Source organism: Seriola dumerili, unplaced genomic scaffold, assembly GCF_002260705.1.
Source record: "Seriola dumerili isolate Sdu_G_001 unplaced genomic scaffold, Sdu_1.0 BDQW01000017.1, whole genome shotgun sequence".
In the NCBI taxonomy this organism is placed as follows: domain Eukaryota; kingdom Metazoa; phylum Chordata; class Actinopteri; order Carangiformes; family Carangidae; genus Seriola; species Seriola dumerili.
In genome coordinates this window covers 10,328,548-10,345,400 of record NW_019174272.1, presented here as the reverse complement: position 1 = coordinate 10,345,400, position 16,853 = coordinate 10,328,548, and the positions used below count along the sequence as shown (strand labels likewise).

Genomic DNA, 16,853 nt, shown 5'->3' with positions numbered 1-16,853 from the left:
AATAAGATGAAAAGTTGACTCTAAGCGGTATTTCCTTATTAGGAAACGTAGATTGCGTAATGTTGTCTGACGTCAGAGCAGTCACAAGACCCAGCGAGCAGAGTGTGGGGAGCTCTTCTACGACTGGTCCACATTTTGTGTTATGTAGTGTCTCAGAGGCAGAACTGGCACCATGGCCACGGAGAATCAACACTTAGGGGTCTGTGGAAACGGACGAGGCGGCTGTTCTCATTGAGTTTCTCTCAGTTTTCGCGGCGCAGGATTAAAGCTCCCCGAGGCTGCACTTACTACACCAGCGGAAGGCATTGTCTATGCGTGCGTGGCGGCTGTTGTTGTCGGCAGCAGCAGTGTCTGGCTAGCTCAGACACACATCTCCAGCCTCGTTAGCAAGTTAGCAGAGCCAACATTGTGTGCTTACATCGACGCTAAGCTAGCAGGGTTGCTAGCTTGGCCGGTTCGTGTTGTGGGAGCTGGTGTTGTAGGTGATGTTGTCCGTGCTGTCGTACGGTAGACTGGTTGCCAGAGCTGTCATCGGCGGACTTTCTCAAACAGACAGCCGCGACTACAGCCTGGTGACAGCGAGCTGCGGCTTCGGCAAAGATTTCCGTAAAGGCATCCTGAAGAAAGGGATGTGCTATGGGGACGACGCGTGCTTCATTGCCCGGCACAGATCCGCCGATGTTTTGGGTGAGTGTCTGATCCGTGTGCCGTAGAAACATTAACCAAGTAATGCGACATAACCCTGGCTCTGACGTGAATGGCAGGTCAAAGGTCACCACCTTTATCTGAATGCTGAAATACCTGACATGAAGGACTGCACGTGTGACCAAATGTTTAAAAGAAATATATGGTCGACTGGGTACCTTTACATGAGCTTGTCCACTGTTAACATCACTTCACTGTACTTCAGTGTTTATGTTTTTTCTTCTGTAGACTATTTTCTGCAAAACTCAGCTGCATGTTCTTTGTAATTAATTAACTCCTCACACCATCACTGTCTGAAGTAAACAAAAAGCAATGCAGGCTTTAAAGTCTGCTCTAGTGAGGGGTAATTGAAATGACTCTTCAGCACTGAAACCTTGAATCTCTTAAAAACAACCTGTTATTTAACATGCGGGAGTCCCTGCAGGAATCTACTGAATGTCTCTGCATCATGAGATGATCAAGACACATGAGGAAACATTAAAATCAGGACATCCTCTCACCAAGTCATGTTATTTTTGGAAGGTTCTTGGGGGTTGATGAGTTGCAAAGTTGTGTGTCTGCTTTGAGCAGGCCTGTTTCTGTGTTCTGGCACAGGCTGAGGAGACGCAGAGGGACATCCATGTATGGTCAGTGGAGCAGATGCTGGCGTCCTGGGAGTAACAAGACTAAAGTTTCCTTTCTAGGAAAATCTTGGACCTGATCAAATGCTCTTATGGGAATAAGCAACTTACTAATCTACAAATTAGGACAAGTTTCCATAGAAAGATTAATGAAGGCTTCAATTATCGATTTGGTGCATTTAATTAAGGGTGGTTTTAGAGAGAGAGAGAGAGAGAGAATTTATTTTTGTAGGCCTGAAATGCATCGAACTACATCAATTATTAAATAAATTCTAAATAAGGTCTAAAAATAACAGTTAACTTCTGTAGATGACCAGATGGACTCTATTTGATGTTATCAGAAAAAAGTGAGCATGCAGTTTGTTTCATACAGTCCGAGACAGTTCCTTAATTTCTTCAACAGTTTTTTCTGTACTCGTTGTCCTTTTTGCATCTTGGTGAAAGTGCCCATTGTTTTTCTTTGTCGTGCAGCTGCATGGTATTGTTCTTGTGTCTCAACCGTGGAAACAGTCTGAGGAATGTCAAAAACGATTACTGTATTCCTGTGCTCATTTTCACCTTAAATCATTATTATCTTAATGGGAATTAGGTCCCGGTTTAAAAGGCAGCATTGCGTACAGTACAAAATGCAAATATTAGAGAAAGAAGCTGGGTTTTTGAAACTAACATAAATAGAAAAATATTATTTGTATTCATTAAATCAACACCTGTCTGTTTCTAGGTGTGGCAGATGGAGTGGGTGGCTGGCGAGACTATGGCGTAGACCCGTCACAGTTTTCAGGTACACTGATGAAGACATGCGAGAGGCTGGTGAAAGAAGGACGCTTCATTCCCAGCAACCCTGTGGGGGTCCTCACGACCAGCTACTACGAGTTGCTCCAGAACAAAGTGCCACTACTGGGTGAGTGAAGCCTCTGGAAACGCAGGATTTCAGTGTTCATAGAGAATTGTGCCCACTTTAATTTGATTTTAACGCACATTAAAGTAGAGAGTATCTGTGAATAAATATTCCTGCTTCTAACCAGTGTATGGAAAAGCACCGTTATGGCTGTCACCTGTTTGCTGTCTGGTACCTCAACACAAGTTCCAAGACTGCTTCTTTTCTGAAGCATTCATACTGAACATGTTTTCATATGACTACAGACTGTGGTACTCATTTAAAAGCTCACTAAACTAATTAAGAGCCTCCTAAACCATGCACTCTGCTGGACAATGTATGCCAATCTATGGTGTGTGAGGGCATACCTGGCCTGCCCATGAAACACTACATTTTCCATGTGGTTTGGATCTGAGTACACTATGTAGGGCTAGGTTGTTTATTTCCGTCTGTTCAGTTTAGTGGCGGCTGGTTGGAGATTTTTGCATCATGACTCAGAGAACAGCCAGATCCCATTAAGAAACCCTGGGAATGCCCCAAGTCCCAACCTGCCCCATGCAGTTCACTTCCAGAATCGCTTTCCTCCGTCGCACCCCTTCCAGATAACAAAGCGTCCACAAACATGTAGCATCAATGAAGAAGTGTTTTCACAAACAGATCTCTGTCGCTGTGACTTTCAGTACTTTTCCATCCTGCTATCACATGTGCGGCAGGGGAAACAACCCTGCATTGTGCTGTTGTTACTTCACGGCAGAGGGAATGTTCTTGGGGCCGGCCGTGTGTGTAATTGTACTGCTGGAGAGAAAACACAGACGAAAGCCAGTGAGTCACATTGCGTGAGGGGATTTGAAGGTTGATCCCAGAGAGCAGATTTTGGTGTGCCAGATGAATCACCAGCAGGGTGTGGCTGCACGCTGTCCGCCTGCTTCACTAGCTCATGTTTCCTCTTCACCACCTCCCAGATGGTGGAACTCCAAAAATGATGAAAACTGTTACGCTGATTGAGGTATTTCAAGTTTGTGTATTCAGGCTGACTTCATTCATCAGTCTCCCAAACGCACTTTACATGGGTATTTTTCCATAAACATAGTCATTTCTTAAGATGCATAGCTGTGGGAAATTCAAGAGGAAAAGACTGCTTTTACTGTGTCTGCAGCTGTGTTTTCATCCAAACATTTGCATTGAAATAGAAAATATATAGGGTAAATCTAAAGCCTTCTTTCACAGCAGATATTGATATTTCACAAAATGAAAAGTACAGGTGTAAATAATGAAATGAAATGAATGAGCTGCTTCAGTTCGGTGTTGTTCATGCCAGCTTGTTGTCACACTCGTTGTTTACCGGGACACTTGAATAGAACACAGCCATTGTTAATGTCATTAGTAACACCTGTGCTAACACCTGTGGACGCATGTGGAATGTGACTTGTACGACACACCTTTTGTGAAATGTTCATTGATACTGTTGCAGCATGTTCGCTGCCAATCACTGTTTACCATCATGACCTGTCCCTGAAATTTCATTTTTGGCACAGTTCCATGTTATAGCAACTTGACATGACTGTGGGCTGCAGTATGTGCATCTGTTCTCATTTTAAAACAACACACAATGTGCCCTAAAGAATATACATTTTCAAAATGCCAATTCTTGCAGTACTTTATAATGTTGTCCTGAATGTTCAGTGGTATAGTTGTTACATCTATTGTTAACACTTTACGATAACACTACCCTTATAAAAGATTTATAAATGGTTTATAATTAGGTTATTAATTCGGTTGTTAACACTTTATAAATCATAAATAAACAGTTATAAACAAGTTATAACACATAAGACATTGCTGCAGGCTAACTATTTGTTAATGCTTACTACTCATTAATCTTACTATTGAGTTACTAGTAATAGTAGCCTTATGGTATTTATGGTATTCATTTATTAATGAGTTACCATAAGACTCCCTTTTACCAGCTATAAATACTAGTAACTCATTGAGGAATAAGTATTAACTTGATCCTCCAAAATAGTGAGCTTGCACCAGTATTCTAACAGTGTTCTAACTTGTGCTCATCAGCTGATGATGCACACTGATGATTACACCCTGTTTCCATTTTATTTTTAGGGTATTTCAAACATTTGCACTGAATTGTGTGTGTGTGTGTGTGTGTGTGTGTGTGTGTGTGTGTGTATGTATACACATGTGTGTGTGTACACGTGTGTGTGTGTGTTATGTGTGTAGGTAGCAGCACAGCCTGCATTGTGGTTTTGGACCGGCAGAGTCACCGGTTGCACACAGCCAACTTGGGAGACTCGGGCTTCCTGGTGGTCCGGGGAGGGGAGGTGGTCCACCGCTCAGACGAGCAGCAGCACTACTTCAACACGCCCTTCCAGCTGTCCATCGCTCCCCCGGGGGCTGAAGGGGCCGTCCTCAGTGACAGGTGAGACCCTGAACAGGAAGCACCTTTTGCATCTGCTGCAATCACATATGAATTGGCCTGGGGGGGTAGGGGTGGGAGGGTGTGTGTACCTAATAGGTAATGGAAGTTTTGATAGAGAGGAGATCATGCATGTGTTCTGTACAGCAGATGTGATAAAGCCCAACACATCCTGATAACAATACAGATCGCACGCACATAACAAAGGAGCTTAGCCCGAATAAACTGCTCTGCAGAACATTTAGTCGTGCTTGTGTCCCTCACATGCAGCAGTGTTTGGTGAATTAGCGACTGTGCAGTGTTGAGCTGTGTGTAACTGTATCAGGGGCCACGTGCTGCCGTGTCTCGTTGGTGCAGTGTGCCAAGCAGCAGTGCCGTAGATGTCAGTAGAGTGCAGGCCAGGCGTTGGATGTTTTCCCAGCTTTCCCTCTTACCCGGGTCAAAGTTTGTGTGGGCTGATGGGCAAACTGAAGAGTCCCCAGCCAATCGTGTACCAGCAGGCTCAGCCAGCTTTTGACTTACTCTGTCTTGACTCGTGCTGATTATTTTGAGCCTCTAAAAAGCATTTTCTCAAAAACTGATGGAAGATGAACCTGAACTGCGTGTCACCAGTGCTACAGTGTTTTATTTCAATTTCTTTTAAATGTTCCAGTAGTTGATGTGGATTTAATCTGGTTCTTTTTAATTTGTGCATTTTAGCAATTTAAATTCAGTCCAATTTTATTTATATAACATCAATTTAGGACGTACTGTGAATTAAACTGATAGCAACACCATATCACTAACATAGCAACCGATACTGTCAAAACTGAAGAGATAACTGAGATAAGTTTGCTGAATATTTTTTTTATAATGTTTGGCATTTGATAAATGGCTCTGGCTCATGGATGTGGATGATGAATCCAAACATGGTGGCCCTATTCAGTCCAATTACAGCTGCTCATGAAATGTATGTATACAAACAGTTTTTTCCAATTTCACGTGCATTTATCATACTTGGCTCCCATGTCATGTGTGTGCATTAGTCTCTACCTGTGCTGGGAAAAAGCTTTAAAGATGTTTTTTTGTGTGAACTGATTTCAACTACATCAGAATCACAGCACAGGACAGGCTGTTCCTGAGGCTCTGTGTGTCCAGACAGTTTGAAATGAATAACATTCATGACTGGCTGGAGGCTGTGCAGCAGGATAAGGGCATCTTCCAAGAAGCGAACTTGACACTGGCAGACTAACTTGGTTCGTGCCTATATGTATCTGTAGCACCCATCATCATAATGGCAGCACCTTTTATTGGACCTGAGTGTCCTTTCCAAAACCCCCATGTGAGGATTCTTTGAATGTATCCTTGTCCATCATGTGATTACGTCTCTGTAGCCAAGGTGTAATATCAGTAGCCTCTCAGTACATTTTCCCACCGGGTGGAGTAATCTGCTGTAATCGCTGAGTATTCCTCGAGTAGAGGAGAGACTGGGTCAGAGGTTCAGATTAATTTATCGGGTCAGACGGGACAGATTTCCTGTATGGGGGTGTAAAAAGGGGAGAGTTAGAGAAGGCAGAGAGGAAAAAGCTTTAAACGGGACAAATTCATGCAGTCACTCATTGATGCTTCTTAGTTTGTATTTTTAGTGAGGGGAAAACAAAACATTTTAAAACTGAATGGCTTAAATTACCAAAGGCATCACATACAGTGTTATATTCTGTGCCTCCAGCCCTGACGCTGCAGAGAGCTCTTCCTTCGACGTCCAGCTGGGTGACATCATCCTCACCGCCACTGATGGGCTCTTCGACAACATGCCTGACTACATGATCCTGCAAGAGCTGAAGAAGCTCAAGGCAAGTCATAAAAAGGGTCTGCTGGTGAGAGGAATCAAAAATATGTCTGGAATACAAACTTCACGCCTGCTTTGTTTTTTTTGCTCCTCAGAACACAAATTATGAGAGCATCCAGCAGACTGCCCGCAGCATCGCAGAGCAGGCCCATGTACTGGCATATGACCCCAATTACATGTCGCCTTTTGCACAGTTTGCCTGTGACAACGGACTGAATGTAAGAGGTAAGTGTCTCGGTTTCACTCCAGCTGTTCCAACTGATGCTTATTTCCTGTTTTTCTTCAAAGCTTTATTAATCAGGTGGAAAATGACACATGACATGAGTAAAGTCTATTTTCTGATGAGCGCCATCCTAACAGGAAACTGCTCTTTTTGTCCAGGAGGAAAGCCAGATGACATCACAGTGCTGTTGTCCATAGTGGCAGAGTACACCGACTAGAGTCTGTGTGGAGCTCGGACAGGGGGGCATCTGCTTCTGCAGGTGATGGACTGCTTTGATTCCTGCTGGCCAGGATGAAGGACTAATGTCAGATGTTCCCCCCTCGCATTTCGCCGGTTCTAGTCTGCCGCAACCGCCAGCTGACCATCACCCCGTTTTCCCCTCCAAAAATCTCCTACATGCCCACGTCTCCGTGATCATGTACATCTGAGAGTTGCTGAATTAAGAGCAGAGGAGGAGGCCTGACACATCCTCTTGGCCAGGCTGCAGTGTTGGCATCTTTGCAGTGTTCCAGTGCTCAGTGGATAATCCCATTGCCCGGGATAAGCAGTCATTGGGCATGTTGGAGATGAGGATAAGTCATCTTTCTCTGATGGGTGGTTCAGGCAGGGAGGAAGTTGAGTTTCCAAAATGGGGGCAGATGTAGCCAGACAGACAGGAGGTGTTAGACTGTTAAAGTGGCCCACCGCTGGGCCGCCGGAAGGGAAAGATACAGTCCTCCAGTAGTGTCAAGAAGGGAAGTGCTCAGGAAATGGCAGCATTAGGGCTTAATAAATGCCCTACCTTGTGAGAGCGCATGTTCGTCAAAGGGCCTGGAAGCTTGTGCGTGGCTGCATGGAGCATATGTTAGATAATAAGACATGACTGGTGTGCTGTTCTGGGATGTGGGAAGAAAAAGGAGTGTATGTGACATGTGTACATCTGTGGTTAGTTTCTTGGGGCAGTTTGATCCAATATGATGTCATAAAGAAAAGCGGCAGCTGCCTTTTCCATACCAGTGCAATTCACTGCACATTTGTTACTTCATGGGCGAATTTTTCAGTTCAAACACTTCGAGATACTGTGTCAAACCAATGCCCACCCTTTAATCTCACAGCTGCTGCTAGTCTTGATTTTTTTTGTGTGTGTGTGTGTGTGTGTGTGAGAGTGAGAGAGAGAGTTTGGTTGAATGCACTAATGTGCTTGTCAGTGTGTCTATTGATTATGTGTAGTCAGTGTGTATGAAACGGATGTGAAGGCTACTTCTCCATATCCACTGGGCTGATTTGGTCTTTGCAGCCTTAAACGCACAAGCTTAAGAAGCATATCTGAAAAAGCTCAACACAGTGGATGTTGGTCAGATGACCAAATGTATTTTTGTAACTTCTTTGTTCAGTGGGATTGTTGAATTCTTTGGATTAATCACCGCATCAGAGTAGCTTTAGAAACTGGTGTTCACAATCAGCGTTTCCTTTTCTTCTCTCTCCTTCTGCTGTAGAGCTCCAGCAGTACATTCATCAGTCAGGTCGCTGCAGGTTTCAAGTGAAAAATAGTCATTGTGTTTCCATTACATCACTTCAGATTTGCACTCTGCATTTACTTTTACCCACAGTTAAAAATATTTCTTCCTAAGATCCATATTTAGGGTGATGTTATGATGATGTGCCTTGTATCAGGTGTTGTTGATACTGGCAGAAATGTCCACAATTCCTTAAATGCCCGACTGTGAGTCAGGTGTTGAGCACAATGCCTGAAACTGTTAAGTAGCCATAAGAGACAGAAAAGCTTTCCCATCATGCCTTGCTGTCTTAACACTAGGTACTCATCTACAGCATGTTGAACCTTTTTTCTCCTGAAATCTGCTTCTCTGCACTCAGTCAGGAGCTTAGGAATAGTGATAAAGCCATCCCACCCTGCGGGTCTTCAGATCACTGTTTACAATCTGCACTGTTGAACGGACTGTTTCCCTACTTAATCTGACAAGTTCACACTGGAGCGCTGCAGTGTCAGGTGTCATTCTGAAATGGGGCTGATGGGCATGGAAGAGCAGATTTAAGGCAGAGCGAGCAGTGAATGGTCAAAATGTGTTTGAAGTATTACAGCACTGAGGACAATCTAAACAGCCTTAACAATGTTACAAAGCAATTCTCCCAGTCACATGGTGATAACCACTGTTAGCTTTGTGGTTCCTGACTCACACCTGCCCTGACACTCTTCCCTGTCATCTCCCATCAACTTCATCTTCCTCTACTTTGTTACAACCACATTGTGTGTGTGTGTGTGTGTGTGTGTATGTGTATGTGTATGTATACACACACACACACACACACACATACATATATCAGATCTAAGCTCTGTGAAGAAACATTTTAAAATCTGTACAATATATAAATAAAGGGTATAGTATTTATTATCCTGTTGTATTTGGTGTTTATTTTCTGAGCATAAACCTGCAGTTGGTTTTGAAAGTACATTGCAGAGACATTTTCTTCACAGGTGCAGGCTACATGGCTCTAGGCTGTATTTTTCCATCATGACTATCACACTTCACTCTGCATTCAGGCCAGAAAAGATAATGCTTAAGAACGTCTTGTACGATTTGTGTCTACTCCCACATTCCTCTTGACTGACTACCATCAGCAGCTGGTATCTGACGGATCTGCCACTGCTACTCAACACTCGTTATTATTGCTGCTGTTATTGTTAATGACATTATTGCACCTATACATATCACTGTTATTATTATCATTATAACAACCAGTCTGACAGCACTTGAATACAACAGTATATACAGCTGTTCCTGGTCTCTCTCTTTCCCTCCCTCGTTTCTCTCCCCTCAACTTTACCCAACCTCCCTCTGTAATATTATACAATATTATTACTCTTTAACATGCCGTGAGATGCACGAGATATAATGCATATTATAACCTGGAGCTACATAAATTAAATTGTATTTAACAGGTAGAGGCAATGTTTTCACAGAGTAGACCAAACAATCTTTTTCCCTCATTTGAGATAAATATATTTTACACTGAAATTGCAGGAACATGTTGATTGATATATTCTTTGATGAATAATCATTGTAAATACATTCTCTTGAATTAAAACTGAACTCTGTGAGGAAACTTATCACTTTGAAAACAGTTTAAACAAGCAAAGCAACATTTTAGCGATAAATAAAAAGCTTAAAATCAACTTAAAATGCGAACTATATTAAATATATATGAATTCAGATCATAAATCGTCCTGATTGCCATCAAATGCTGTGGTCTACTTTTGGCAGCAGCACAAAACATGAAGATGAGAACCAAGTGGTAGCTCTGTTCTCAGAGTGAAGGGCTTCTTGGGTATTCGACTTCCATATCCTCCTCTGTGTCACTGAAACATGCCAGAACAGGCAACATGGCGTCACAGCCATCAACGTCCTGCTCTGAGGACAAGGCCCTGAACAGGAGGGAGCAGATCTACAGGGATAAACAGACCACATGTTAGTGTACCCTTAAAACGACATATTATTATTTTGCTGAATTCAAAATAAAGTTTTCTTAATTAAATCCAAAATATGAGGGCTGCATTAGGTCACTTGAAACTGGTCTGAGACGATGGTATTCATCTCTTGATAGGGTAAAAATAAATAAGATTGCCAGAACAAAACTTTCAGCAGAGGACGATAGCAGCTGTCAGCCAGAAAAGTTGTACGATAGGAAACAAGAAAAAATAATAGTTTGAGCTGTGGCTGTGACACCAACAAAACAGTTCAATTCATTATATTGAGACAGAACACAGACGTCCCATCTCTCACATCCAGCGTCACCTTGCCTGTCTTCTTCGGTCATACCTCATATGGTGAGGCATTATGGCACTGTGGGCAAACTTCCCAGTAGAGGTTCAAGTAGAACACTTTGAGCACTTTGGCACTTCACAATGCCACCCAACCTGTCAAGACTGTGGAGCATTCAAGCCTCGGGGAACAAATAAAGGTCACAAGGAGTTTGCAGTGAAAATGAAAAACCAACAGGTAGCTCTTGTTACCGTGGTGGAGGCAGGAGTTGAGGTGGTACTGGCACAGGCCTCTTCAGGTACACCGAGTCCGCCAGAGTGGTCAGCCTGAGACAGGAGCTGCATCAGCGCAGGTGGGTGGATTATAGGGCTGCCCTGGCTGGATGCGATCAGCTCCATCACATCAGGAACATCCTGTGGCTTATCACTGTCTGCCTCATATGAAACCACAGGCAGAGAAGCGGCATCTGCACACCTGGGAGCAGGTGCAACACACTCATCTCTCTGCAGCGAGGTGTTCATGATTCTATCAACCAGAGCTAGTGATCAGTTCCTGAGCGGGTAAAATTAGACATAACACTGCGCAAGGTAATTGTGGTGCGCAACGCCACGATCTATAGCAGCAAAATAACAATTCTCTTCCTGTGCAGACAACACTGAGGTCACAGCATGTGACTCCTAAGCAAGTGGATTATAACTGAGCCTGATGTGGAGCTGGATATACTGTCATGTCTGATGGAGATGGTGGTAATGGAAAATAAGAGGCAGCAAAAAGAGAAGAGTTAGACAAAGACTAGAGAGGAAATCCCACACAACACTAATAACCATAAGGCTAAAAAAGTGGGCTGCTTTTTTGGAAAACTTGCTGTTTCAGGTGAAATTTTAAATATATTTTTGACCTTGTGTCTGTGTTGTCCTCAATGATAACACTGTGTTTTGTTTTTTTCCAGAACTCAACATAAAGACAGTTATTTATATAAATATATTATACATAATATAAATATATATAAAGTAGTACTAGTAGTAGTAAAGTTGTAGTTAATTTTTTGATAATAAAACTGTCAAACAGAAAAACTAGGATGAACATTATTACCAACTTTAGTGTTGCTTTTCAGATTTCATGGTAATATCAAGAAGATTATGAATAATAATCTTCATAAAGACATTCTCGAACAGGACGTGTTCTCTATATCAGCTGATACTGAAAGTGGTCTGTGACGCAGTATGAGCAAACAACAAAAACAACCCCATGCATGTAACCACACGACATGTTATCACCCTGAGAAGAGCAGCCAGACCAGAAGTATAAAGAGGAACACGGCAGGAAGGAGAATAGAGTTGCTGGTTTCTAATGCTCTCAGGCTTCATGGTTTGTACTTTAAAAGGCCCTGAGGCAGAAAGCATGAGTGTGTCATGAATAACAAAAATACACTGTATATGTTCAGAAACAGCCTGAATGATTCATGGCAAAACTGCAACTAAAAGTTAAGGGGTGCAGGTTGTTGGATTCCTGAGCAGTGGGGACAGGAGCACTGACAAACTTCCTGCTCATCAGGTCAGGTCTCCGCAGACTCCCAACAGAGCACACAAGCAAACCGAAGCACAAGTGACCCAGATGTTCAACAGTACAACTGGGACTGATGTGACAAGATCGGCCAGAGCCCAAAACGCAGTACAACAGAGTGTGAGTTACAGTTAGCAGAGCAGGACAGTAACACAGTGACAGAACAGACTAACAGGCTAGCATAGCGGAGATGAGGGGATTAAAGCACGTCACACCGATAGGCTTCTAACCTAACCCCGCATGTCCTGAGCTTGGCCTATTTATCTCTGTTACAGACACAAGGCTGGCTGCTGTAACACTATGCACTCTTAGGAAGCTAAAAACAGCCAGCGAGGGCAAACCACCGTGACTGCAGCCAGCAGAGAAGCTCAGGTAGAGCCTCTGTGGGAAGATTCAATTGAAACTGGGCCTACAAACACTTCAGCTGTGATGAGTACACTGCCTGGTCCAAATGACAAGAAAATAAATCTTACCCTTATCTGCACCATCATGCCGAGGGTATCACAGATCCCAGGATTAAAAGCAGTGTGGCTAGACACCATGTAGTGTTTGTTACCTGGGTGTACTGGGGACCGGGGTCCCTGTACGCAGAGTGGGGTCCCTGTTTTCAGAGTCCATCAGAGTAGCCAGCACCACGGTGGCCTCCAGGACCATGTCCTCCATGAGGAAACACACAGGCCTGCAAAGGACATCAATAATACACTGATAGATATCTGACAGTAACAGAAACCTAACAACTCCACCGTCTCTTGTTAAAATCACAAATATCTTTCACTGTTTTATCGGAAAATAGAAAATCTCAGCACAACCGGTCACTCGGTAAAAGGGCTGGTAATTACAATCAGACTGATCAGCCACAGGAAATATTGTTTACTGTGTTTTGAGGTTGTCTGGCAAAGACACTTACTTTCCCGCAGCACCAAAGTGGACCGACACTGAGAGACAATGTGACTCTGCAAAGGACAGAAAACCCTGGGAAAACAGAACAGCAGAGACATGTTTGTGTGGATCCATGTCATGACTGTAACGTCTTACTAGCTGATAACTCTAAGAGCAGTGTTGTGGCATGTTTGCAATAATCAGGCTAAAACGGAAAACATCAAAGCTTGAGTAAATTGAGGCCAACTAAAACTCAAAGCCTTGTTTCTAATCTACCCAAACCCGATTTTCCAAAACCGACACGAATAAGACTCCTGGGCTGGCTAATGAGGAGCCTCACAGCGGGGTGTCCAAGAAACATTCCAGGATATTAGGGACAAGAGTTTCAGGTGTTAATGCAGGTCAAGTCTCATTAACTGGACTAACACAAAGACTGTTTATCCAAATTTCCAAATGGCCAACCAAGTCCTTTTTGCTTTCTTTTCTGAGCTGAGACAGAAGACAGCAGACACCGTCAACAAACCACTTTGGATTACCGAGCACGCTACTCTGGAAATGACATTATATTTCTCTAATGCTGTCACTGTTACTCAAAACATTAATAGTTAAAGACTGACTTAAGTTGAAACAACCCTTAAATAAAAACACATGCCTATTTAAAAATTACACATTTCATGAGTAATGTGTGGCCTATAATTTCTGGAACTCATAATCTCAATTACTTTTCCTGTGTAGTAGTTTAACATGCGTCACTACAGTCACAGTATCTTGGCTATTAAGATGAGTCACAGGGCCGAGGGGAAAGTTCACATGAAAGCAATACAGAGAGCCGCGTACAGAGGCCTTAGGACACTTGAGTATCCAGACTACAGGACCAGAAATATGACCTGTTGAAGTGAAATCCTCCTAGTGAGCCAGTCACACACACACACACACACACACACAGGGATACACACACATAATATTCTCATGTGACATGATAAAGGGAGCCTACAAAAATAACCCCCATACCCTCAGTTCCTTCAGACAGAAGGTTATGTCCGAGTCCACTCCGACCTGAAAGTAGTCAAACTCGTCTGGGTGTAAGGACATCTCGGTGTTCATCTTCATGTGATCTGTGACAGAAGTACATCCAGTCAAATAGTATCTGCACAACATTTTCACTGTTTGTTTTAATGTGGGTGAAGAATCAAATATGCAGTGTTTGCATTATCAGGTTGTAAATTGTCAATCTCAAAGCTGGTGCAACACAGTATTGTCCTGGGCCTTAGCTAAATCACAGTGTATGTGTTATCTCACCATTTCCCCCCTCATAGTAATTTCTCAGACTGACTCTCAGAGGAGTCACGGACAGAGTGATTTCCTCCTGGGACACTGGGAAATGCATCACCATATCACTAAGGAGCCTGCAGAGGCAGAGAGCAAAACAAATGCAAACCCTGCTCAGAATCAAACCAAGCAATGAGCAGAGAGCTTTACTTTAACGCTGTGCTACTGATGGATGACGGTTTGTCCAAGACTATACACTTGAGGTATTAATGTTTATGTCCTCGTCAGTCTGGTTGATTAAACTGAACTGCACTGAACTGAAGGTGTATGTGTGTTTCAGAGGACTGGCCAGAGTCAGCTGAGAGTATAAAACACTGTGAACACCTATTGTCTCTCTCCATAGACTGGATTACACTGAGCTAACAAGGTATATGGCAACCATCACATTCCCTATTAAATTCACAGTAAATCCACTTATCATGAAAAGAAGAGGTTAAAGACGCATTTAAGTCTTAAGAGAACTAAGATTTTGTTTGTGTAAAAAGGATCCTATTAAATCAGAAGGATCTTAATAAATCACTGGGATGTGCCGTTGAGTTTGAGTTAAAAGAACGAGCAGGTTCTCACTTGATAACAGAATACTGAGGTGCTAACCTGGCAGGTGCCTTCAGTACATTGGGACAAAGGTGTGAGGCAAACACTGCCTGCAGAGGCTCACTTTCATGGAAATGAAGGTTGTGGGTCTTGGTGATGCCTGTCACAAAAGCAGAGAGGATATTTGCGACACACTGCCACCAAGTGTTGACAATATGCAATACAGCGTCTGCAGCGGAGTGTTCACAGAGGTCATTCTGGTCAAAGAAAACTCAACATTTACAGGAAAAGGTTCAACAGTTCTACAGCTTTTCAAGCTTTTCAAGCAAACAGCTTTCCAGAAATCATGATTCTTTCCTTTTACTCACAGCAATTTCATGGTACAAAACACAATGTTACCTACCATGTCTGCAGAAAAACTGGATTATGACCCGGTCACTGGGTGTGCTGATTGATATCTGACATCGTTCCACATTACGCTCAATGGAAGTCAAACACCGGAAAAGTGGTAGCACATACTTAAAAACAAATACTTATATTTTAGACAGGATCGTCATCACTGTTTTAACAAAGTAATAACAGACACTTTACAGTAGAAACATATCTTTTCATTTTTTGTGCCTTAGTTCATCTGGTTTTATTCCACTACTGTCTCCTATATCCTCATATACACTAGTATTTGTGCAGTGAGCTGTGATGTCACTTTGAGCTCTGTACAAAATGAAGAACTAATATGCCACATATACCCTCATGATCAGTTTGCATTTGATGGTTTCACTGCCTTGCTCTGATCCTGATCCCAGGCTGTAGTGGTCGAAGAACAGTGGCGAGAAAAGGAAGCAGGTATATGCAGAATGAGCAGAGTTCACAGATCTCAGAGCCAGCTGTAAGGCAGAGGTTCAGTTTAGACAGCTGGCTGATGCTATTAACAGAGAGACAAAGGTGCTGACAGGGACACAACAAATAAAAGCCTGTGTATAATAACATACAGTATATTGAAGTGATAAGTGACAAGTGATAACATTATTGCTCCAAAAGAGACAGAATTCATGGCTACTTCCCTGGTTAGAGTGATTATGTGATAATAATCCCACTAGGGTGTTTTACTATCAGTAACAGTTGGTGCTGCTCACCCCTTTCACAGTGGGATCCAACCAAAGCTCCTCTCCAACCCGGGACAGCGCCTGAATCGCCTTTCCAAATACTGCAACACAACAAGGCGCCACCAGAGTTCAAGGCTAGCCACATACTAATGTTTACGTGTTATTATAAAACATTACTGTATTGTTAATAAAGTCAATAAACTAACAAAAGAGTTAAAGTTAAATGGCAACTATTTAGCTAGCATAGCTAGCTAGAAGCTACATTCGCAAAGCTAGCGCTGTCTTTTATCTAATAAATGTTTTTACAGAAATTCCTGTGAGCTAAGGCTTAAATATCGGTTAATTTTAGATTAACATTTTCGTTACAACAATTTAACTTGTTTATATTTTGACAGTCTTCTCTAGTACTACCTTTTACACCATTTCCTTCGAGGACACACTTCATATTTGCTGATGGTTCACCTCAGGGAACTCACTGGAGTAGACAGATGCTAATCTTAAATCTGCTGCATGCTTATTTGCCAACATGAGGGTTAATTTGGTTTGAGGAGGCTCCTCCACGGCCACATGTAAAATTTTACCATTTTATTCACTTCAGAAATGCTTTTTATTTGTTGTTTTAGTCAACAGGAACGGTGACCATTGCTGTCAATGCACCAGTTTGCCAAAAGCTATTTTTTATTTAGGATCTGGACAAATGTTAAGAGTCACACTAAAAAGAATATGACTAAGTTATTAAAATAATCAATGACCATGTAAAGCTAATAAAAATAAAATAATAAAATAAATTTTGGAAAGGATATCATTCAGGACCGTTATGTTACATTGTCAGTTATAAATTAAAAGAAACAAATAAACAAATAAATTTTGATTCTAACTAGCCCTCCTCAAATGAAAAGATTCATATTCTGTAACAAGTGGTAAAATATATGATATTTGATGAAGCTCAAATAAAAGTACAATATTCATAAAATATTCATATATAAAAGAATTCTGTAAATTC

The 16,853-nt window shown here is 42.3% G+C and overlaps 2 protein-coding genes across 2 annotated transcripts; one reads left to right on the top strand and one right to left on the bottom strand.

The window, feature by feature from the left end:
* The first annotated feature begins 103 nt into the window (after nt 1–103).
* On the top strand, nt 104–9,002 carry pptc7 (PTC7 protein phosphatase homolog). The gene is made up of 6 exons (XM_022759416.1): nt 104–687; nt 2,047–2,226; nt 4,438–4,636; nt 6,342–6,465; nt 6,557–6,686; nt 6,843–9,002. Exons 1-6 carry the CDS (start codon nt 486–488, stop codon nt 6,899–6,901), a joined length of 894 nt encoding a protein of 297 aa, XP_022615137.1. The 5' UTR covers nt 104–485; the 3' UTR covers nt 6,902–9,002.
* Nucleotides 9,003–9,987: 985 nt separating this feature from the next.
* rad9b (RAD9 checkpoint clamp component B) lies at nt 9,988–16,298 on the bottom strand. The gene is given in 12 exon segments (XM_022752914.1): nt 9,988–10,125; nt 10,694–10,876; nt 10,936–10,967; nt 12,593–12,684; nt 12,913–12,977; nt 13,896–13,999; nt 14,184–14,290; nt 14,808–14,907; nt 15,151–15,265; nt 15,494–15,631; nt 15,881–15,951; nt 16,262–16,298. Coding segments are annotated over 12 exon segments (1,179 nt in total). The 5' UTR covers nt 16,296–16,298.
* Nucleotides 16,299–16,853: the final 555 nt, after the last annotated feature.